At 40.0% G+C, this 24,681-nt stretch overlaps 1 protein-coding gene across 5 annotated transcripts in view; it reads right to left on the reverse strand.

Annotated features, from left to right (window-relative positions):
• BBOF1 (basal body orientation factor 1) overlaps positions 1-24,681 on the reverse strand; it is a 47,356-nt gene that overhangs the window by 5,982 nt on the left and 16,693 nt on the right. For 2 of the 5 annotated variants that reach the window (XM_059690754.1, XM_059690716.1), the window contains 7 exons: positions 20,098-20,178; positions 19,193-19,263; positions 18,376-18,520; positions 13,078-13,571; positions 7,279-7,380; positions 2,813-2,887; positions 1,742-2,237 (listed from right to left, as the gene is read on the reverse strand). In XM_059690754.1, the coding sequence (XP_059546737.1) occupies positions 2,108-2,237; positions 2,813-2,887; positions 7,279-7,380; positions 13,078-13,571; positions 18,376-18,520; positions 19,193-19,263; positions 20,098-20,178 (1,098 nt within the window). In that variant the 3' untranslated portion in view covers positions 1,742-2,107. Of the gene's footprint in view, positions 1-1,741; positions 2,238-2,812; positions 2,888-7,278; positions 7,381-13,077; positions 13,572-18,375; positions 18,521-19,192; positions 19,264-20,097; positions 20,179-24,681 lie in introns of those variants that run through there. The other 3 variants (XM_059690725.1, XM_059690744.1, XM_059690735.1) reach the window with 3 other exon arrangements.

A 24,681-nucleotide genomic window follows, 5' to 3' on the forward strand; every position in this document is an offset into this window, starting at 1 on the left:
ATCTCTGGCCCCTAGCCAGATGATATAGGTCATTTATTTTTCTGTTTCCCTTCAGTCATATGGATAATGCTGACCTACTCCATAGGAGTTACTCAGTGAATTAAGGATAGTGAAAACCTTGAAAATGTTTGTACACTCTACATAATTTAGGCTTATTACTACCACCTACTGATAGAATATCAAAATCTTCAGTCACTTAAGGCAGTGATTTTCAACCTTTTTCATTTCATGGTACACATAAACTAATTACTAAAAATTTATATTTTTTGCCAAGCTGACAAAAAATTGGTATAATTTTGATTGATTTACAAAAAAATAATAACAATAGTAATTACCTGCCCTTTTTGCTCCAAAATTACGTTTTTCAAAATCAGGTGCATATACTTATAAGGATTTTTGGTACCCAGAATTAACCAATCAGATACAACCTTATTATGCAACATGACCAATAAGTTGCAGCTCTATTATATGACCTATATATTTATGGTTCAAGAGAGGGCATTCACCTTTGAGACAGCATGGAGGGACCTGGATAGTATTATGCTAAGTGCAATAAGCCAGTCAGAGAAAGACAAGTATCACATGATCTCACTCATGTGGAATCTAATGAACAAAATAAACTGATGAATAAAATGAATCCAGAGACATAGAAGCGTAGAACAGACTGTGGAACCTCAGAGGGAAGGCAGGGGAGTGTGGGTGGGTGGTAAGTGATCAACCAAAGAACTTGTATACATATATGCATAACCCATGGACACAGACCATAGGGTGGTGAAGGCCTGGGACTTGGGGGTGGGGGTAAAGGCAGGCAGGCAGGCTAGAAGGGGTCAATGGGGGAAGGGGAAAATGGGACAAATGAAATATTTTCAACAATAAAGATTTAATTTTTAAAAGGGGGGGGGCATTCACACCAGACAGCTATTTTGTGTTGGCTACTGTCATTCTTTTATTTGGCAATCTAAGGGAAAAGAGGTCAGTGCTCCTGACTAGTCAGGTTTTGCATATTTTAAAAATTCTTATGGCACACCAGTTGAAAATCACTGAGTTAAGGTGACTAGAATTTTAATAAAATACATTTATGACCCTACTCGGTCTTCCTGATTTATTTTGTTTTATTTCAGTTTTGCCTTCCTAAAGATGAGGCAGTAGAAATTTATAGAATGTCCCTTGTTTTATCTCTTATCACAGCTGGCAACTGATAGTGATATTTAATCCAATCCAACAACTAGAGGCTGGATTGAATAAAAGGTCATACTCTCTAAATTCCAAGTGGAATTGAATCACAGAGACACCTAAATTTTCCTTACATTTAACGGAAATCACTTTTTAAATAATACTAATCAGGAGACAGCCAATCAATGATTCTCTCTTATCATTGACATTTCTCCCTTCCTCTATGAAATCAATGAAAATATATTTTTAAGAATACTAATCAGAATCATGAAAATGGCAGGTATAATTAAATTAGAAGATGTTTCAATATTTAAAAAAAAGAATTGTGTTCCTGTAATTGGAATCAATTTATTTGGTTAGTTACTTACTACTCAGAAGTTTCTTATTTCTTAGATAGAAAAAAAACAATTGTACAGTTGTTTATGCTAGTAGCAGCTAAAAAAATGAGTGTTTTGTTTTCATTTTGCTCTGATGTGGCCTCATTCTCTGATTTTACATTGTACTAATTATGAATAACAAGCACAAATAAAAAGCTCTTAAAAAGAAAATCTGGCTTTAAAAAAAATGGTGCCATACTTACTTATACCAGTAAGGCCTCTGTCCTCTACCTGTAGTGACTTAGACTTCCCACCTCTGTCCAAAGCCAAGAGTTAAATGGGTCGTTACGTTTTAATTCTTACATAAAAGATAGTACATATTTTGGCTAGGCTGTGGATTTCAAAAGGCAATTTATATGTTTTCAACACTAAAAGGCAAAACATGCATTTGCATTAAGTATATGCCTTCCTTATGTGGATAGTTATAAAAATGTCCACAATCTCATACTAGTATTAATACTCATTTCACTGATACCTGAGATAGTAGAGCTAAAGAACTGTGACTTAGCAAGAAGCTCATGGGGAAAGGTAACAGTTATATGTATTGTTTGGTTAGATTACAGACTCCTTACCATGTCAGACTCATGTGATCCTTTCTGAATATTGGATATTACCAGTTCATGAGAAGAGTCTGAGATTGGTACTTGCTGGGTGATGAACGTTTGATCTTGAAGCTTACTTTCATCCCTTAAATAAGGACAAAGAGACCTGTCAACAACCATGCACACATGGAATCTAGTTCAGAACAACAGAACCATTGTGATCAGGCTCATGTTCATTGCTTTGTCAAGAAAGACTTTACCTTTGCCCTGGCCAGATGGCTCGGTTGGAGCATCATCCCATACACCAAAAGGTTGTGGGTTTGATCCCTGTCAGGGCACAACCTAGATTGTGGGTTCAATTCTGAGTCAGGGCACGTAGAGGAGGCAACTGATTGATGCTTCTCTCACACATTGATGTTTCTCCCTTCCTCTCTAGAATCAATTTAAAAAACATTCTTGGCCGAACCGGTTTGGCTCAGTGGATAGAGCATCGGCCTGCGGACTGGGGGGTCCCGGGTTCGGTTCCGGTCAGGGGCATGTACCTTGGTTGCGGGCGCATCCCCCGTGGGGGGCATGCAGGAGGCAGCTGATCGATTTGTCTCATTGATGTTTCTAGCTCTCTGTCCCTCTCCCTTCTTCTCTGTAGAAAATCGGTAGAATATATTTAAAAATAATAATAATAATTCTTGGATGAGGATTTTTAAAAAAGAGAGACCTTACCCAAATTCCTCTGTTTGTCCATTGTCTGGAACAACATATTCTGAACCTGGAGATCCAGACCTCTGATTGTATTTCCTGTGGTGGGTAAAGGTTAGCAGTGAGGCAGAGTCTCCTTGTGCCTTTATTTCAACCACACTCTAAACGGGCTAAATGAATGCTTCCCTTGGATGGGCTTCTCGTGTTCAAAAAAGTGATCTTTGCCGAAACCGGTTTGGCTCAGTGGATAGAGCGTCGGCCTGTGGACTGAAGGGTCCCGGGTTCGATTCCGGTCAAGGGCATGTACCTGGGTTGCGGGCGCATCCCCAGTGGGAGATGTGCAGGAGGCAGCTGATCGATGTTTCTCCCTCATCGATGTTTCTAGCTCTCTATCTCTCTCCATTCCTCTCTGTAAAAAATCAATAAAATATATTAAAAAAAAAAGTGATCTTTTGCACACACAGAGGCAGCGTAACGTTAAGGCAACTTAATATAAACTTATAGTCTCTTAAAGTTGAGACATGGTGAACTTAAGAAATGGGAAATATTTATGGAGATGATCATGATGATGCTACATAACAGCTATTAATAGTGATGGGCAAGGTTAACCCAGAGTACTGACCAAAACATAACAAACATAAAACATGGCCAGAAAAATTTCCTTCCTACAAAATGAACCACAGAACACAGCATAAATGGAGAGACACCGCATAAAAATTTCTCTCATACTTTGGCAAGTCTGGTTAAAACAAAGGAAATAAACATATTACTAAGTCAATATTTTAATTTGAAAGTGAGCTTAGCAGTTACAAAAAGTATAGGAGGTTTGTTTTGTTTTTTGCCAGCAGATAAAGACACATATCTCACTCCTAAAACTTGCCCTCAACTAGGTGCACATGAAAGAAGCATAAACCTATTCAAAATCTGGCTATCCTCGCCCTAGCTGGGTAGTTTAGTTGGTTAGCGCATTTTCTTTGTCCTGATATGCCAAGGTTGTGGGTTCAATCCCCGGTCAAGGCACGTACAAGAAGCAACAAATGAATGTATAAATAAGTGGAAAAACAAATCAATGTTTCTCAAGTCAATTTTTTTAACCCATTCAAAATCTGGCTATCTTAAATACTCTAATAATGTACTTTAGGTACTACCAGTGCCTAAGTTATAGCCAGAGTTGTTGCTGATGCATTAGAGTACAGTTTATTGATTATACTAGTACATACCCCTTTGATTTAGCTCACTCACAAAGAAAAATACTGAACTACTGGATTCACAATCATATACAGTCTACTGTGAATTCTTACCAACTTCCTAATTAATCTACTTTCCTTGGTAGCCCTTTTATCATTTAATTCCTCCCTAATATTAGGTTTCTTACTTAATCTCATCTTTATCTCAACATTTCACCATTCTATTCCTATATTCTTTTTCCTTCATCTATCACTGGCATGAGATTCCAGTAGGCTTAGACATGGTTTCATTGCGGCCAGGTTCAAGTTCATTACTAAGATTTCACTCAATTTCCTGTTTCTCCAGTATTGAAAACAACACAGTATGGAACTCAAGGCCTGGAACTCAGGCTGTATTCCCTGGGAGAAGTCAACTCACAATGAGACAGACATTCAGTACTTATAGTCTAGATCAGTGATGGCGCGAACCTTTTGAGTTCGGCGTGTCAGCATTTTGAAAAACCCTAACTTAACTCTGGTGCCGTGTCACATACAGAAATTTTTTGATATTTGCAACCATAGTAAAACAAAGACTTATATTTTTGATATTTATTTTATATATTTAAATGCCATTTAACAAAGAAAAATCAACCAAAAAAATGAGTTCGCATGTTACCTCTGGCACGCGTGTCATAGGTTCGCCATCACTGGTCTAGATTGTACCTCCACATCTTCAAAAGACTACCAGAGACAGAAAGAAACTTCGAAGTCCTTTATCTTCCATTTAGCCAATACTTTAAACTCCTCTTGTTTGGTTGTACTCTTCTTTGTTCCTCTGTTTATTAATTGTGGTTATTCCTAAAGGTTCTAGCCTCAGCCCTTTACTTTTCTACCTACATCCACTTTCCTAAACTCAACTACCAATTTTCATTAAACATGCTCAAATCTCTCTCCCTAAACTATCACCTGTACTCCAAACACTATTTGCACATGCCTTAAGTATTTTTTACTTCAATATTGCCATCATCTCCAATTTGACACTGAAAATACTACTTTCTGTTTCTTCTGCCTAGAATGGTTTTTCTCCCTTTTTTATTCCGACTTACCTTTCAGAGGTCAGCTCAAGCTTTTACTTCCTCAGAAATATTCCTGACCTCAATTAGGTCAGATTCCCCTAATCAAGGCTCTCATACCACTCCTTTGAGCCTATGTCATAGTTGTACTTTTTTGAATATATTTATGTGATGATTTGAATAATGACTTTCTTCCACATAAACCATGAACTCCCTGGTATTAGGCATGTCTTTATTTGCCCACCATGATATCCTCAATAAATGGCAGCACTCAATATGTATTTGTTAAATGACTCGGATAGATTAAATAAAATTTAAATATTTCCCTCACATTGGCGTTTCAGATTTTTCATTTGACTTTAATACTGCCATTCTTTTATTTCTTAATCTAAAAACTTAAACGTTTATACTTTGTTGTCTTTATTCCTTTTGTCCTTGATCACTAAGCTATTTCTCCTTCCCATCTTTCAGCTTCCTTTTTTCTGACTGCTCCCACTCTTCCCTAACCCCCTCACTACCACATGAGTAGTGCAGCAGCTTCTGCTGGTCCCCACCTCTATTTCTGTCCTCCAAGCCATCATATTGTCTTTGTTAGGTTCTGGTCAGCTCTGAGAACAATAACCTGTGAGCCCTTCCACTGAAAGTATGGGAGTATGGCTTATTGCTCTTTGTATTCCTTTAAGGTAAAGGAGAAAAATATGTTACACTGCTCTACAATCTACACTAGCATAAGTTCAGGCTTTTCTGCATGGTTTTTAAAGGCTCAGCATAATATATAGATTAATCCTTATTTCTTATTACTAATTATTCTCTAGCACAGTGGTTCTCAACCTTCCTAATGCCGCGACTCTTTAATACAGTTCCTCATGTTGTGGTGACCCCCAACCATAAAATTATTTTCGTTCCTACTTCATAACTGTAATTTTGCTACTGTTATGAATCATAATGTAAATATCTGATATGCAGGATGTATTTTCATTGTTACAAATTGAACATAATGAAAGCATAGTGATTAATTACAAAAACAATGTGTGTTTTCCGATGGTCTTAGGTGACCCCTGTGAAAGTGTCGTTCAACCCCCAAAGGGGTAGCGACCCACAGGTTGAGAACCGTTGATCTAGCATTATCACACTTCTTCAAGCTAAGCAGTTTTCCTCAATGTTCCCAAAATACCTGATACCCATTTCTACCTTGGGCTTCTGCTTATGCTGTCTACTTTGCCCCTTGCCTAATGTGTCCTGCCCCCTCTCTCAACTATTCCACTCTCTTACAAGGCACCCACAGAGTCATACTTCCTGTCTTTCTGACTGAAGTCTTCCTCCCTGACTACTCTAGCCCATTGACATATAGTCTGAACTCCAATTGTACTTTATTGTTCCATCTATTTTTTTCCTTGTTATTTTTGGTTTTGTTTGATCTGAGATCAAAGGCAATGTCTCTTAATTCTGTTGCATCCCCAGAATACCTAACATAGTGCCAAGCACATAACAGGCAATCAGTAAGTGGTTAATTTTACCCACTTTATAGTTTATTACCAGGGTTATAGTTACTGATAAAACATAGTGGAGAAAGTGAAAACAAATCATTAAGAAGAATTATTTCAGCCTGGCTAGTGTGGCTCAGTGGTTGAGCTTCGACCCATGAACCAGGAGATCAAGGTTCAATTACCCATCAAGGCACATGTCCGTATTGTGGGTTTGATCCCCAGTAGGGGGTGTGCAGGAGGCAGAGTGATGATTCTCTCTCATCGTTGATGTTTTTTCTTGTATCTCTCTCTCCTTCTCCCTTTCTCCCTCTGAAATCATTTTTTTAATTAAAAATAATTTTTAAAAATACCTGTAGATTTTTGTTTTCCTTTTTAGGTCTTTTCCTTGGTATTAGAGAGTCTCTTGTTAGGTAATAAGAGATTCTGTCTTATTAGAGATTAATAATCAGCTTAAAAAACCATTTACTTATCTTTGTAGACCAATAAAATCTTAACAATTGTTATGCTTCTCTACATTACCGCTCATTCAGCTGTGCAATATTGTACCTTCTTAGCAAGCATTACCTTAAACATCTAAAATTAATCTCTTTTCTACCCCCTTATTTATTTATCTCTGAGAATTGCTTAGCTAATCGGTATGACCCTTTTATATTTTCTGATCTTTTCCTAATCCTTTCAATCTAAGCGAGAATAAGTTCATTATTCCTAAATGATTTTAAGGATTGATGACAACTTGGTATTTTACTACAGAAACAGGGATTTACCTGGGACCAAAACCATTCATTTTTGCAAAAAGCAATCGTAAGACTTTCTCTTTCTGCTCCCAAGTCAAATCTCCAATATCCACATTTCCTTGAATATCTGTCCTGAAGAATATCAAAGGAAAAAGAAGTGAAAAGGAAAAATATGGTCAAAGTGAGCATCTCCTTTTTTTTGAAAAATATAAAATATGTACATATGAGAAAAGAAAATTTCCAAAATATGTAAATATGAGAAAAGAAAATATCTCCCTCTCCCTTCCTCTCTGAAATCAATAAAAATATATTTTTAAAAAAGAAATAAAACTAACACAAGTGCTCTATGTGCAAAAAATTTCTCACATTATACATCAAGACTCACTCTACATGTAAGCCGACCTGGTTCAGAGGTTGGTTGGTGCTCAACCACTGAGCCACGGCATGTTAGTTTTCTTTAAAAGTTTAGGTTTTGCCCAACCGGCTCAGGGGTTGAGTGTCAACCTAAGAATCAGGAGGTCACAGTTCAATTCCAGGTCAGGGCAAATATCCGGATTTCAGGCTCCATCCTCAGTGTGGAGCATGCAGGGGGCAGCCAATCAATGATTCTCTCTCATTATTGATGTTTCTCTCTCTCTTTCTCCCTCTCCCTTCCTCTCTGAAATCAATAAAAAATATTTTCAAAGAAGTTTAGGTTTTGCTTTATTATCACCATATACTTCAACTGTCCCTCTCCAATCTTCCTTTTAAGCCTCTTAAAAATCATTTACTTACCCTAACCAGTTTGGCTCAGTGGATAGAGTGTCAGCCTGAGGACTAAAGGGTCCCTCCCGGGCTCAATTCCGGTCAAGGGCATGTACCTTGGTTGCAGGCACATCCCCAGTAGGGAGTGTGCAGGAGGCAGCTGATCAATGTTTCTCTTTCATCGATGTTTCTAAGTCTCTATCCCTCTCCCTTCCTCTCTGTAAAAAATCATATATATATATATATATATATATATATATATATATATATATATATAAATTTTTTTTAAATCATTTACTTACCTTTTACTTTCCTATTGACTCTACCTGCCCTGCTGAGGGTTTATAGGGTTTCTAACAGATAGAAATGCTAAGGAAGCAATTAATAGGAAACTGAGGTTAAGGTGACAAGTTGCTCAATAGCAGAAATGTCACACAAAAGGCAGAATAGGAAGCGTCCAGTTTCCTCAGTAACAATGTATAGAATCAGTTTATGTACCCTCCTCTGAAAACTAATATACTACTTAATATACATAGACAAAAAAAAATTTAATATATTTTTATTGATTTCAGAAAGGAAGGTAGAGGAAGAGAGAGATAGAAACATCCATGATAAAAGGGAATCATTGATTGGTTGCCTCCTGCACATTGGACCAAGCTCATAGCCCAGGCATGTGCCCTTGACCAGAATCGAACCTGGGACCTGATGCTCTATCCACTGGGCCAAACTGGCTGGGGCCATAGACAAAAAACTTTAAAAGAAACTGCCTTATGTTTGATAGGGACTCAACTTGCTTGGCATTAAATAAATTAGAGGGAATTGTAGAGGATCTGTTGGTTAAAAAGAGTGTTATTACAGACTTCTGAATACAGAAAGAAGATTTAAAAATTATACACTGTGTGGACATTTTTGAAGAAGAGTCTTATCTTTCAGAAGCTATTAACCATGTCTAACCTTTCTAGCAGCTAATTTAGAAGAGCATACAAATTAATCCACTAAAAAATAATTTAAGGCAGAAAATACATTTGGAAGCACTCTTAGTAAGATGTTAAGTACATAGAGGTCTGGAGTCCTTTTAAGTTTCTTGACTTAAGGCCTTTGAAGAATCTAATTTCATTGGGGTATAAAACATAATTTTAACAATAATCTTTAAAAATGCACCATAATTGCCGAAACCGGTTTGGCTCAGTGGATAGAGCGTCGGCCTGCAGACTCAAGGGTCCCAGGTTCGATTCCGGTCAAGGGCATGTACCTGGGTTGCGGGCACATCCCCAGTAGGAGATGTGCAGGAGGCAGCTGATTGATGTTTCTCTCTCATCGATGTTTCTAACTCTCTATCCCTCTACCTTCCTCTCTGTAAAAAATCAATAAAATATATTTAAAAAAATAAAATAAAAATAAAAAAAATAAAAATGCACCATAATTTAATCCATGGTTTATAGGGGGAAGAGTGTTCCAACAGATAGAAATGCTAAGGAAGCAATTAATCATAGTATATAATCTACAACTGTTTCAAGTATTCTGCTACCTTTATCATCGTAGCAGTACATCTCAAGGAAACTTGTGGGGACTTTTGGTTAATACAATTATAGGGGCACTACTGGGTGTCTTCCAATCCAAGAGACAGTTCTGTATAAGAAAGAATTGTTACGAGAACCACAGGAAGGCTGGCTGAGTGGAAATTCTACAACTAGAAAGAAAGAGAAAAGCATACCGAGACTCAGAGGAGGTGCAGTGTGGAAATAAAGTACAGAGGTACAGAAGCGCATGCGGAGAGGGCTGGCAGCTGAGGACATGGTTGTCTTTTTCAATCGGGAGGGAGTCTCAAGCTCTGAGCTCCAGTTCCGGGCGAGTCTCTGGGGACCCAGATTCATACGGGAGAAACTGGACTGTCTGGCATCAGTCAGAACTCAAGGGCAGCTTTCTCTCGGAGGTGCTTGCAGTGATTGCCAGAACACTGAGTAGCAGGGCCTCTGAGGGCAGTACTGAGAGCAGCCATAACTGCTCTCTCTGCCCTGTTGATCCCCTGGGACCCCACCCCGCCCAAGCCCCAAGCTGTGCAAGGAGGCTTTTGCATATGAAAGGCCTGGCCCTTTGCAATCTAATAATTACCTAACAAACTGCAGCTGGCCGAAGGCCCCAGGGCAAATGCATTGCTTCACAGCTGGCTCCTGCTGGGTAGCCTCAGGAAAAGGCTCGATTAGCACCTCCTTAGAGATCCAGGAGCCGGGTGCCCCGTGGTCAGAGTGGGACCATCCAGATTGCAGCTCCTCAGATCCATAAAGGACACACTCAAGGGGCAGACTCAGTGACCATCAAAGCCCCATTGAAGCAAGTCTTGCCCCGGAGGGGTGTCTCCAGCACAGAAGTTCTCCCACTGCAGACACAGCTGATTCTCACAGCCAATTGGCCTGGAGGTCAATCCCTCCGAGTGTTACCCACAACAATCAAGGCTTAACTACAACAAGACTGTGCACAAAGCCCACAGTGGGGTGCACCAAGAGTGTATACCTCAGGTAATTGGGGAGGCTGAGCCACTGGGCCCTATAGGGCACCTAGCACAAAAAGCCAGTCTGTCAACACAGGGAAGCATAAAAAATGCGGAGACAAAGAAACAGGATACAAATAACAGAAATAGAGGAAAGCAAACTACTGGATATAGAGTTCAAAACCACACTTTTAAGGTTTTTCAAGAATTTTCTAGAAACCGCCGATAAACTTAATGAGACCCTCAAGAAATCTAATGAGACCCTCGAGGTTGTGATAAAGGACCAACTAGAAATTAAGCATACACTGATTGAAATAAAGAATATATTATACAGACTCCCAACAGCAGACTAGAGGATCGCAAGAATCAAGTCAATGATTTGAAATATGAAGAAGCAAAAAACACCCAACCGGAAAAGCAAAAAGAAAAAAGAATCCGAAAATACGAAGATAGTGTAAGGAGCCTCTGGGACAGCTTCAAGCATACCAACATCCGAATTATAAGGGTGCCAGGAGAAGAGAGAGAGCAAGATATTGAAAACCTATTTGAAGAAATGATGACAGAAACTTCCCCTACCTGGTGAAAGAAATAGACTTACAGGTCCAGGAAGCGCAGAGAACCCCAAACAAAAGGAATCCAAAGAGGACCACACCAAGACACATCATAATTAAAATGCCAAGAGCAAAAGACAAAGAGAGAATCTTAAAAGCAGCAAGAGAAAAACAATCAGTTACCTACAAGGGAGTACCCATAGGACTGTCAGCTGATTTCTCAACAGAAACTTTGCAGGCCAGAAGGGAGTGGCAAGAAATATTCAAAGTGATGAATACCAAGAACCTACAACCAAGATTACTTTATCCAGCAAAGCTATCATTCAGAACGGAAGGTCAGATAAAGAGCTTCACAGATAAGGAAAAGCTAAAGGAGTTCATCACCACCAAACCAGTATTATATGAAATGCTGAAAGGTATCCTTTAAGAAGAGGAAGAAGAAGAAAAAGGTAAAGATACAAACTATGAACAACAAATTCACATCTATCAACAAGTAAATCTAAAAATCAAGTGAATAAACAATCTGATGAACAGAATAAACTGGTAATTATAATAGAATCAGGGGCATAGAAAGGGAGTGGACTGACTATTCTTGGGGAGGGGGGAAAGGGGTGTGGGGGATGCAGGAAGAGACTGAACAAAAATTGTGCACCTATGGATAAGGACAGTGGGGGGGGAGGGGAGGAGGGCGGAGGGGGGGGAATGGGTGGAGGGGAGCTATGGGGGGAAAAAGAGGAACGACTGTAATAATCTGAACAATAAAGATTTAATTTAAAAATAAAATAAAATAAAAATCAATGGAGAAGCATTGAGCAGACTGTCAAATTACAGTGGGAAGGCTGGGGAGTGTGGGGAGGGGGGGAAGTAAGAGATCAACCAAAGGACTTGTATGCATGCATATAAGCATAACCAATGGACACAAGACACTGGGGGGGTGGGGTGAGGGCATGTGCCAGGGGGTAGGGGAGGCCGGGGAAGGTCAATGGGGGGGAAAAAAGAGACATATGTACTATTATCTGTAATACTTTAAGCAATAAAATTAAATTTAAAGGAAAAAAAAGAAAAAAAAAGAATTGTTACAATGAATTGTTACTGGTATATTGATTTTTTAAATAATATGTTTAGTTAGGTATTATTACCTATAAATTTCATCTCAGAATAGTAAAGGGAATATCTCTCTATATAAATCTATATATATAAAAGCCTAAGCAACTGAATGACCAAGCGACCTAATGACCGTTTGACCGTTTGCTGTGACATTCACTGACCACCAGGGGGCAGGTGCTCGAGCAGCTGCCTCCTGGTGTTCAGTGCATTCCCACAGCAGGAGTGCCACTGAGTTGACTGACGGGTGCCAGACACTGGGCTCAATGCTGGTAAGTGCACCTATGGTGGAGCAAGCCTCTCCTACCTCCATAGCAGCGCGCTACGGAGCAGCAGCTGCTGCAGGCGCAGTGGGCCAGGATGAGCGGGAGCAGCGCGGCGCCACTTTGTGCACTACTACATCCCTGGGGGATGTTGGACTGCCAGTTTCGGCTCGATCCCCGCAGGCCAGCCTGCGAAACCAGCAGTCCGACATCTCTCGAGGGGTCCCAGATTGCGAGATGGCACAGGCCAGGCTGAGAGACCTCACTGGTGCACGAATCCGTGCACTGGGTCTCTAATTATAAAATATTTATGAAAGTATGTTTATAAAAAATGTTTCACCTGAATCTAATTAAACCTTTGTAACTAGTTTATAGGAAACGAAATAAAAGAGCATGTTAAAAGATACTGCAATGACATCCTATGGGGAAAAGTAATCTAGTCTCTTTAACAGTTTCTCTTATGAAGAAAAGAGGGCACCACTAACAATATTTATTAGGCCCCACAAACTATGCCAAGCATAGGGGTTACAAAGATGAGTTAGTTCCTATCCTCAAGTACCTCACTAAGTAATATACTCAGTACTTAGATATTACCAAACTGAATTTTTCAGGGTTCTTATTTCTCTAAAGGCACAAAAATAGCAGCACAAAAGATAAAATATTAAAGTATTATTAGTACCATTTACTAGCCTCTTTAAGATCCTGATCCACACTATTGGTGCTGTGCTCTCTGCCATCAAATGTTCGAATTTTGGGATATTCTGTTCTTCCTGCGTATGCCTCTCGCATTTTTAAATTGAAAGCAGCTTGTGCCATCTGCTTATAATGCAGCCTGTTAAATGCAATCTCTTGCTTCACTTGGTGTAGAGCATCCAAAAAGAACCTTTCCACTTCTGTTCTCTCATCTAGTATGTTCTTGGCCAGTTTCTTCACTCTATTCATTTCTCTATTCTTCTTCTGAAGCAGGTTCTTCAGGTTGTAAATTTCAATCTGATCACTTTGGTTATTTACCATTGCCTGCTGCTTCTGTTTTAGAACTTCAGTCTCAAACTCTCTAGTCAGACAACTCAGGGCAGTCTCCAAGCTTACCACCTTCTTCTGAAGATTTTGGATTTGTGACCTCTGCTGGGTAAGTTGCATAACCTTTTCCTTAACCAACAGATCGTTGATTTCCTAAAAACAGAAAGAGGTGAGAGATTTCTTTTTTCTTTAGTCAATTTCAGAACTTAAAAGTTCCTCTCCAATTTCCATTACTTTGTGAGATTTGAGTATGATGCCAATTTGAGATGGGATATTTTAGAATTCTGTGTATAGAGAGTAAAAAACATCCTAGGGTCCTTGTCTAGACTTGTGAAGACCACTGATTTTGCCAATTAAGACACTTTCCTTCCCCTAAAGTTCTGAAAGCTTAAATATTTTATATTATCAAAAGGGTAATTCCAAAATCAGTATGACTATACAGTAAAAACATTAATTTAACAACTATATAATGGAAATTCTGGCAGTTTGCTAATTACCTATCTCAATGTCCATTTTCTCTTTCCTCCTGAGTAATAAAACCCCAATTTTTTTCAGGAAGGCAGTAAACTCAGTTGAAAATTCCCTGTCTCCCGTGTGGTTCAGCGTAGCGATGTGGGTTCTGATCAATGAGGTGTAAGTAGAAATGTGTGTAGAAAGTCCAGGAAGACCACTAAAGGGAGGGGCATATATTTTTCCTTCTTGTCCTTCCTTCCTGCTGTTTTAGTAATGATTAGAGCTCCAGCAGCTGCTGTGGGCCATGAGGTGACTTTGAGGATGTAAGCCACATGCTGCAGAGCAGAGTTAAGGAACCTGGGCTCTGTTGGCTTTGTGGCACTACCATTCCAGTTCTGACTTCCTTTAGGTGAGAGAATAAACCCTTATGTGATGATGCCTCTGTTGTCAGAGCTGTTACAGCTGAACCTGTTCCTTAGTGATTCAGAGACCAACTCTAAGCAAAGCAAAATGAGTATTCTCAAGTAGTAGATAATAGGAGTTGTATTTATGTTTCTGATATATCCTTTATAATGCTCAGTCTAATGCTTCTTAGTCATTCAGACAGAAGAAAAATGATCCCTTTGTCCTTATGTATCTTTATTATACTCAACTAGAGGCCCAGTGCACAAAAATTTGTGCACTCGAGGGGGGGTCCCCTCAGCCCCGCCTGTGCCCATTCACAGTCCAGGAGCCCTTGGGGGATGTCCACCTGTCGACTTAGGCCCACTCCCCGGGGGATCAGGCCTAAGCTTGCTGTCAGACATCCTTCTGGCAGCCAGGGAGCCCTCGGGCGATGTCCGACAAAAGGCTTAGGCCCCCAAGGGATCCGGTCTAAACCGTTAGTTGGACATTCTTAGTGCTGCCACGGAGGTGGGAGAGGCTCCTGCCACCACCACTGCACTGGCCAACCATGAGCCAGCTTCTGGCTGAGTGGGACTCCCCATATGGAAGTGCACTGACCACCAGGGGGCAGCTCCTGCATTGAGCATCTGCCTCCTGGTGGCCAGTGCACATCATAGCAACCGGTCATTCTGTCGTTCAGTCAATGTGCATATTAGCCTTTTATTATTATTATATAGGATGTCCCTATTTCCCCCCTTTTGCCCCCTCTACCCAGCTCTTGCCCCCACTTCTCTCTGGCCATCACCATACTGTTGTCTGTGTCCATGGGTTGTGCATATATTTTCTTTGGCTAATCCCTTCTTTAAATTCACTTCTTTACATTTTTATTTTCAGATTAGTGCTTATAACTGCACTATTATATATTTTCTATTATATCATTTAGAATTAAGATATTTTTTAATTGAACCCTTGTAAATTTTAGCACAATTTAATAAATTATGCTAGAAGCAATTAGATTTTTCATGTAATGCATACACACTTCAATTAATATTTTATTAATCTTTAATTTTTTAATATTTTAATTTGAAATAATCTCATACATGTAAAAAAAACTATAAAATACTACAGCATATTATATGTACCCTTCACCCAATTCCTTAGGTGTTAATAATTTAAACATAACCATTATGCAACTAACAAAATTTGGAATATAGTTTTCTTATAATCTCTTTAATGTTACTTAATCCATTTACTTTGTTTTTGTTAATCTTCACCCAAGGGTATTTTTCCATTGAATTTTAGAGAGAGTGAAGGGAAAGGGAGAGACACATTGATTGGTTGCCTCCTGCACATGCTTTGATAGGGACTGGGGATCAAGCCAACAACTGAGGTACGTGTCCTTGACTGGAATCAAACCTGGGACCCTTCAGTCCACAGGCTAATGCTCTATCCATAGAAAAATAGGCTGCAGCTTAATTCATTTACTTTTAATCTATATGTATCTTTATATTTAAAGTGGGTTTTGTTTTTGATTCACCCTCATAATCTGTCTTTTAATTGGTGCATTTATGCCACTGACTTTCAGAGTGCTTACTGATAGAGTTACTACCATATCAGGCAGCTCCTGGGGCTTCTGGGGTGGGGCTGCCTTGCCGCCCAGGACCCACCAATGGATCGGGTCCTGGGGGGCAAGGTGGGCCCAGCGCCTGGGGCTTCTGGGGCGGGGCTGCACTGGATAGCAGTGTGCTGGCAGCTCGTGCTGTCCCACCCTGCCTGCAGTATGCAAATTAGCTGCCATCTTTGTTGGCAGTTAATTTGCATATCATGCTGATTAGCCAATGGGAGGGGTAGCGAAGGTATGGTCAATTACCATGTTTGTCTGTTATTAGATAGGATGCTTAGTATTTATCAAATTAATACTTAAAAATAAAAAGATAGGGCCCTGCCAGTGTGGCTCAGTGGTTGAGCTTGACTCATGAATCAGGAGGTCATAGTTCAATTCCCAGTCAGGCACATACCTGGGTTTCAGGCTAGATCCCCAGTAGGGGGCATGCAGGAGGCAGCTGATCAATGATTCTCATCTTTGAAGAAAAAAGAAGTTGGAGAACCAAGATGGCGGCATAGGTTAACGCCGGAGTTTGCTGCTTTGAACAACTACTTCAAAAGTGAAACTAAAAGACGGAACGGACATCACGCAGAACCACAGGAACGCTGGCTGAGTGGAAGTCCTACAACTAGGAGGAAAGAGAAACACATACGGACACTCAGAGGAGGCGCAGTGCTGAAGTCAAATTCTGAGGTGCGGAGTGCGCGGAGCGGGATGGTGGCAGAGGGCGCCGTTGGCGTTTTCAATCGGGAGGGAGTCACAGACTCTGAGCTCCAGATACAGGCGAGTCTTTAGGGACCCAGACTCAAACGGGAGAAGCAGGACTGTCTGGCTTCGGTCAGAGCGAGTGCAGCTTTCTCTCCCAGCTTTGCAGCGGGTGCTGGAACTCAGAGAGGCAGAGCCCCTGGGGACAGGACTGAGAGCCGCCATAACTGCTCTCTCCAGCCCATGCTGTTGATCCTGTTCGACCCGCCCTGCCCAAGCCCTGCACAGAGGCATTTGCCGGATAGCCTCAGGCAAAGGCTAGATTAGCACCTCCCTAGAGGACAGAAGTTCTCTCACTGCTGACACAGCTGATTCTCATAGCCACTTGGCCTGGAGGTCAAACCCTCCCTAGTATTAGCTACAACAATCAAGGTTTAACTATAAGACTTCGAACAAAGACCACTAGGGGGTGCACCAAGGAAGCATAACAAAATGCGGAGACAAAGAAACAGGACAAAATTGTCAATGGAAGATATAGAGTTCAGAACCACACTTTTAAGGTCTCTCAAGAACTGTTTAGAAGCCGCCAATAAACTTAATGAGATCTACAAGAAAACTAACGAGACCCTCGATGTTATGTTGGGGAACCAACTAGAAATTAAGCATACACAGACTGAAATAACGAATATTATACAGACTCCCGACAGCAGACCAGAGGAGCGCAAGAATCAAGTCAATGATTTGAAATGCGAGGAAGCAAAAAACACCCAACCGGAAAAGCAAAATGAAAAAAGAATCCAAAAATGCGAGGATAGTGTAAGGAGCCTCTGGGACAGCTTCAAGCGTACCAACATCAGAATTATAGGGGTGCCAGAAGATGAGAGAGAGCAAGATATTGAAAACCTATTCGAAGAAATAATGACAGAAAACTTCCCCCACCTGGTGAAAGAAATGGACTTACAGGTCCAAGAAGCGCGGAGAACCCCAAACAAAAGGAATCCAAAGAGGACCACACCAAGACACATCATAATTAAAATGCCAAGAGCAAAAGATAAAGAGAGAATCTTAAAAACAGCAAGAGAAAGAAATTCAGTTACCTACAAGGGAATACCCATACGACTGTCAGCTGATTTCTCAACAGAAACTATGCAGACCAGAAGAGAGTGGCAAGAAATATTCAAAGTGATGAATAGCAAGAACCTACAACCTAGATTACTTTACCCAGCAAAGCTATCATTCAGAATTGAAGGTCAGATAAAGAGCTTCACAGATAAGAAAAAGCTAAAGGAGTTCATCACCACCAAACCAGTATTATATGAAATGCTGAAAGGTATCCTTTAAGAAGAGGAAGAGGAAGAAAAAGGTAAAGATACAAATTATGAACAACAAATATGCATCTATCAACAAGTGAATCTAAGAATCAAGTGAATAAATAATCTGATGAACAGAATGAACTGGTGATTATAATAGAATCAGGGACATAGAAAGGGAATGGACTGACTATTCTTGGGGGGGAAAGGGGTGTGGGAGATGCGGGAAGAGACTGGACAAAAATCGTGCACCTATGGATGAGGACAGTGGGTGGGGAGTGAGGGCGGAGGGTGGGGCTGGAACTGGGAGGAGGGGAGATATGGGGGGGGGGGAAAGAGGAACAAATGTAATAATCTGAACAATAAAGATTTAATTTAAAAAAATGATTCTCATCTTTGATATTTATATTTCTCCCTCCCTCTACCTTCCTCTCTTTGAAATCAGTAAGAACATATTTTTTAAAAAGATAGGAAGCAAAGTCTAAAAGAGAATTGGAACCTTTTGATATAAAAGGGAAGTTTTAGACTCTAGCAGCTTCGCAGATTCTTTTTGTAGAGCATCAGCTTCCTTCAGGTGGTAGTCAAGAGCTTTCTGGAGAGAAACATTCTCTTTAAAAACAGCTCTTCCAGCACTGTTCAATTGCCTGAAATAGAGAGACACAAGATTTCAAAACAGAGGTCTAAGTTTCAGATATTACCAAACTAGGACAATTATTGCTTTATCCCCTCAAATTAATGATAAGGACAACTCTGACAGGTTGCTATTATTAACCGCATTTTTAAAAAACATATTTTTACTGATTTCAGAGAGAAAGGGAGAGGGAGAGATAGAAACATCAATGATGAGAGAGAATCATCGATTGGCTGCCTCCTGCACGCCCCCTACTGGGAACCGAGCCTGAAATGCAGGCATGTACCCTTGACCAGATCAAACCTGGGACCCTTCAGTCACAGGCCGACACTCTATCCACTGGGCCAAAAATTTGGGTTAAGGTATTAACCCCATTTTGTAGATAAAGGAATTTAATTTCAAAAAATTAAGGAATCTACCACAGTCCATTGGTATATGTGTTGAGAACCAGTCTAATTTCAAAGCCCAGGTTCTTACCTGCACATGAGGCTGCTACAAAAAGGGTGGAGAGGAAGAGGGTGGAAACACAAAGTTTTCTTTATGGAAACAGTGAGGGGAAATAAGCCAGAAAATTCAAAGAAAGCAAACCAGGAGAGAAGTAGGAAAACAACATGATAAGAACAAAACAAACTTGAAAGAAGTAAGAGAGGCTATTAAAAAGGGGAGAATGGCAGCAGGCTCTTACACAACAGCTTCATGATGGGCTCTCTCTGCCAGCATTATTACCTTCTTTTCAGCTTCCTGTTCTAGTCGGTGCTAAAGAAGAAAATAGTCTGTTTTAATACAGAGTTATATTTCTAACAACAAATTTACACATCAAAAAGTTAAGTATTTTATAATGTCAAAATACTCCTGTCCACATGACCTGATGTGAACTCCACCTATTGATAGAGGAGTCAGAAGAATAATGTGAACACAGGAACCTTAGGATACCTCCCAATCTCATTAAAGAAACAACATGACAAATAAATAGGAAAAAAATTCCACATTAGTATGGCAAAGCAGAGCTGAGAGAAATTTCTGCTAAATAAATGAGGAGAGTCAGTATCTATGAGAGGGATGAGAGTCATTATTCATTCATTCAACAAATTCCTATGGAGCAATAATAGTATACCAGGTTTTTTAAACACTGGAGATTCTGTGGTGAACAAAACAGATAGGGTCCCTGCTCTCATGGAGATTACATACTATGATTGGACCCAAACAATAATAATAATTAAAATGTACATCATGTGTACCAAAGTGACCTCTCCAATCCCACCTCCCCTATATAATGAGGTACATGCATCTTTAGTTCCACCAGGAAAACACCAAACTGAGGGAGATATGTCTGAAAGCATTGGTAAGATGACAATCTCACTTGGGGGTTTCAAGAATCTCTAACTGGGAAGGGAAAAAAGACTACACATTGACATATCTAAAATAGGTTTTATTTTCCCTATTTTTTAGTCTACTGTGATTTGATTAAAAAAAAACAAAACAAAACTAACAAGGTACCAAATGGAAGGTTGATATCTCAGAGTGCATGTAAATACATTTATGTTGTTCTGGTAAACAAAAGAATTTTAAGTTAACCTTAATATGTCATACCTTTTCTTTAAAAAACCTGCTTTCCAATTTTCTAAGCGTCTCTTGATGTTTCCGCTCCGTGTTCCTTAGATTCTCCTTCAGCTAAATTAAAATAGCAAAACAAAAAGACAACAACAACAGAAAACCTGGTCAATAGGAAATGAAATTGGGGTTGATTGGGGCATATTCCTAGGAAATTCTCAGTAAAGAAACATTTTCTGTTATACTTTACCTCTTAATCCTGAACACACTGAAAAACTACAAGTCTTTGCCTGTGAGTTCTATATTTCCCCCAATCTTCTCTAGATTTACATGATCAGTATCGAGTTCCTAAAAAACCTTCCATGAATAACAGTTCTCAAAACATTCAGACAAGTTATCCTCATAATCATATTTTCTAAATGTCTTTCATTTTAACCATGTGGACACACAGAATCATATTTTAGAACTGGAAGAGACCTGAGGAGTCAGACTATATAATCTCTCAATTAATATGGAAATCCCTCCTATGAGAAGAACATTTAGAAACAGAATATCATTAGTTCAAATCCCATTAATTCACTAAACTGACCTTTAATAGTTCTTATTTTTAGAAAATTCTTCTTAGTATTAATCTTAAAAAACATCTCCTTATGATTCCCACAGATGAATCATTCTGTCCTCTAAAACTATCTAAACTAATAAAGGAGAAATATGCAAATTGACCATACCTTCGCAACGCCCACCAGCCAATCAGGAGTATGCAAATTAACCCAACTAAGATGGCAGGTTAATTTGCATATGCAGCCACTGAGTGGCTGGGGCGAGATACTTGCATCGTCACCATGGCAACAACACAGGCATTCAGCTCCATCTGAGCCATTCTGGGCCTCTGGGCAGCATGGGAAGGTGGAAAGGTGGCTCCAGGCTGAAGTGAAGGCGGTGCCAGCAGCCAGGGGAAGGAAGGCCCATTCTTGCATGAATCTTTGTGCATCAGGCCTCTAGTATATAATAAAAACTACATTAAAATTTTTTAAAATATATTTTTGTTGATTTCAGAGAGGAAGGGAGAGAGAGATAGAAACATCAGTGAGAGAGAATCATTGATTGGCTTCCTCCTGCATGCCCCACTCTGGGGATTGAACCACAATCCAGGCATGTGCCCTGACCGTGACCTCCTGGTTCATAGGTCAATGCTCAACCACTAAGTCATGCCAGCTGGACAAAAATGACATAAAATTCTTCTAGGTAAAGAAAGTAGAGCTAATTTAAAGGTATGATCTCACCTGGCCAGTGTGGTTCAGTGGTTGAGCAATGACCTATGAACCAGGAGATAAGGGTTCCACTCAGGTCAGGGCATATAACCAGACTGTGGCCCAATCCCCAGTAGGAGGCATGCAGGAGGCAGCTGATCAATGATTCTCTCTCACCATTGATGTTTCTCTCTCTCCCTCTCCCTTCCTCTCTGAAATCAATAAAAATATATATTTTTTAAAATTAGAAAAAAGTAAAAATGTCCAACAACAAGGGACCAATTAATAAATCATGATACATTTACTCAATAGAATTTCATTTATCTAGTCACAAGATTGCATTGCTGGCTTGGTGGTAATAAACTCTCTCTCTCTCTCTCTCTCTCTCTCTCTCTCTCTCTCTCCATATATATATATATATATATATATATATATATATATATATATATATATATATATACTGGAGGCCCAGTGCACAAAAATGTGTGCACTCGGGGGGGTCCCTCAGCCCGGCCTGTGCCCTCTCGCAGTCTGGGATCCCTTGGGGGATGACCACCTGCTGGCTTAGGCCCGCTCCCTGGGGCATTGGGCCTAAGCTGGCAGTCAGACATCCTTAGCGCTGCTGAGGAGGCAGGAGAGGGTCCCACCACCACCGCTGTACTGCAGGCTTGCCACGGCCCCCAGCTACCCAAGCTCCCAGTGGAGGCTGGCTGGAAGCAGGTATCTGGGATTTATTTGTCTTCTATAATTGAAACTTTCTTGCCATGAGCGGAGGCCACAACCGGCTCAGGGCAGGCGGGAAGCTTGGCTTCCTCCATCGCCCAGGCAACCAAGCCTCCTGCTTGCTCCAGCTCCGTGGCTGCTGGCCGCCATCTTGGTTGGGTTAATTTGCATATGGTCACTCTGATTGGCTGGTGGGCGTGGCTTGGGCATAGCGAAGGTATGGTCAATTAGCATCTTTGTCTTTTATTAGTGTGTGTGTGTGTGTATATATATATGTATGTGTATATATATATATATATATACATATATATATTTCTACATTGCATTTTTATGAAAATACTAGAGGCCTGGTGGCAGTCTGGGACCCCTTGGGGGATGGCCACCTGCTGGCTTAGGCCCGCTCCCCGGGGGGGATTGGGCCTAAGCTGGCAGTCAGACATCCCCCTAGGGGATGTCCACTTGCCAGCGAGGAGCAGGCCTAGCTGCAGTCGGACATCCTTAGTGCTGCTGAGGAGGCAGGAGAGGCTCCCACCACCACCACTATACTGGCAGCCATCAGCCTGGCTTGTGGCTGAGCAGAGCTCCCCCTGTGGGAGCACACTGACCACCAGGGGGCAGCTCCTGCATTGAGCATCTGCCCCCTCGTGGTCAGTGTGTGTCATAGTGACCAGTCATTCCCAGTCGCTCTGCTGTTAGGGTCAATTTGCATATTACCCTTTTATTATATAGGATTCAATGGCTATCTCTAGGTGTTTGTGTGTGTGGTGGGGAGAGGACAACTTTTTTTATCAGCTAAATTTGCTGAAATGTGTATCATCATTTTTTCAAAAACAAAGACAAAACGATTTATGAGAAAAAAAACCCTGCAACCTACCAATGTATGCTTCTTCTGCTAATCAGGTGGATAGAATTTTGTTTTCTTTAAAATATATGTTTTGACTACCTTTTTATAATCTAAATGTAATTAGCCTCTTTTAAATGTATACCGTGATTTTTATTACCCAGCATAATTAATTTTCTTCGTTTATGTATTACCTCTCCCCTTAATTTTAAGTTCACGGGCCTCCACACCTGCCTTAATTCTTCCATATTCCACAGAACCACCTTATTTTTCCCCATAAGCCTTAGAATTTTAAGTCTTCCTGGCCTAACAGTCCTCTTTGAAGAGATATGAAATCTATTTGTCCCCTAGGTGGCAACATTGTTCTTTAAAAAAATCCCACTGCATCCCACTAGATTATGAACTAGTTCCTCATTCACTTTGATTCAGAATGTATACCTCCACATAGGATGTCTATTTTGAGAGTTCCTGAAAAGTTAAGGAACTTAATTTGATTCAATATGCAGCATTTTCATATAAAACAGAACTTAATATTCCTTCTAAACTTTTCTTTTTCAGTTTTATTGAGGCATAAATGACAAAACTGTAAAGTATTTCAAGTGTACATAGTGATTATTTGATATATGTATACATTGTGAAAAGGGTCCTCCCATCTAATTAAAAGAAAAGTTGATATCCCTTCAATTACTTTTTTTTTGAGAGAGAGGAAGGGAGAGGGGGAGAGAGACAGAAACATTAATGATGAGAGAATCATTGACTGGCTGCCTCCTGCATGCCCCACACTGGGAATAGAGCCGGAAACCTGGGCATATGCCCTGACCGGGAATCGAACCATGACCTTCTGGTTTATAGGTCGATGCTCAACCACTGAGCCACACCAGCAGGGTTCCCTCCAATTACATTTTTAATGAAAAGACCCACTCGGCATTTAACAAATATTTATTGAGCTAAATTACTGTTTATCTTGTATTTTTGATGAATACAAAGGACAACACTGTTTGTACTTCGAAGAATTTACAATCCACTAGGGGAGATAAAACAATTGATAACTATAGTATCAAGATAGAATAGGCTAAGTGGTATAAAAAGATACAAAATGCTATGGGGACACAGAAAATTATTACTTTTTTTTCACTAATAATCTTATTTTTTCAGAGAGCTACACACCACTGTTAATATAATTCTATGTCAAATACACTATTTTAAACACTTTCCATATATGAACTCAGTCCTTAAAATAACACTATAAGACTCTTATTCTCCTCATTTTACAGATGAGAAAACCAAGGTATAGAGAGGTTAAGTAGCTTGCCCAGAGTCACAAAGCTGACTTCAGCTACTTATGCCTGGCACTCATCTATGACATTTGTTGCATTATGATCAATGCAATAAAACTATATTCTGAGATGAGAGGATGGAAAGTAAGAGAAAGAGCATAGCAAGGTCAGAGGAATTTTCTAAAAGTACTGTTTTCTTCATCTCACCCACACCTACCCAGAGATCCTTTTAAAATTTTCTAAAATTATCATTCATCCGTCTAAACATATTTTCCTTTAGGACTTTGCTACTTTGCCCCTACTGTTTTCAAAGAACTGTAGTTTGTTTCTTATTGAAGTTACTCTAAAATTTTGACTGCTGATAAATGTGGGAGTTATGTGCTGGCTAAGATTTGGTTAATTTACAAAGGAATCAATGCTTAGAAAAAGAAAAGTCTAACCATCGAGACCTTTTGTATCCAGCCCTAAACTGATGTCTTACACTTTTTTTTTTTATTGCTTAAAGTATTACAAAGGGTATTACATATGTGAC

This window comes from Myotis daubentonii, chromosome 1, assembly GCF_963259705.1.
Source record: "Myotis daubentonii chromosome 1, mMyoDau2.1, whole genome shotgun sequence".
In the NCBI taxonomy this organism is placed as follows: Eukaryota; Metazoa; Chordata; class Mammalia; order Chiroptera; family Vespertilionidae; genus Myotis; species Myotis daubentonii.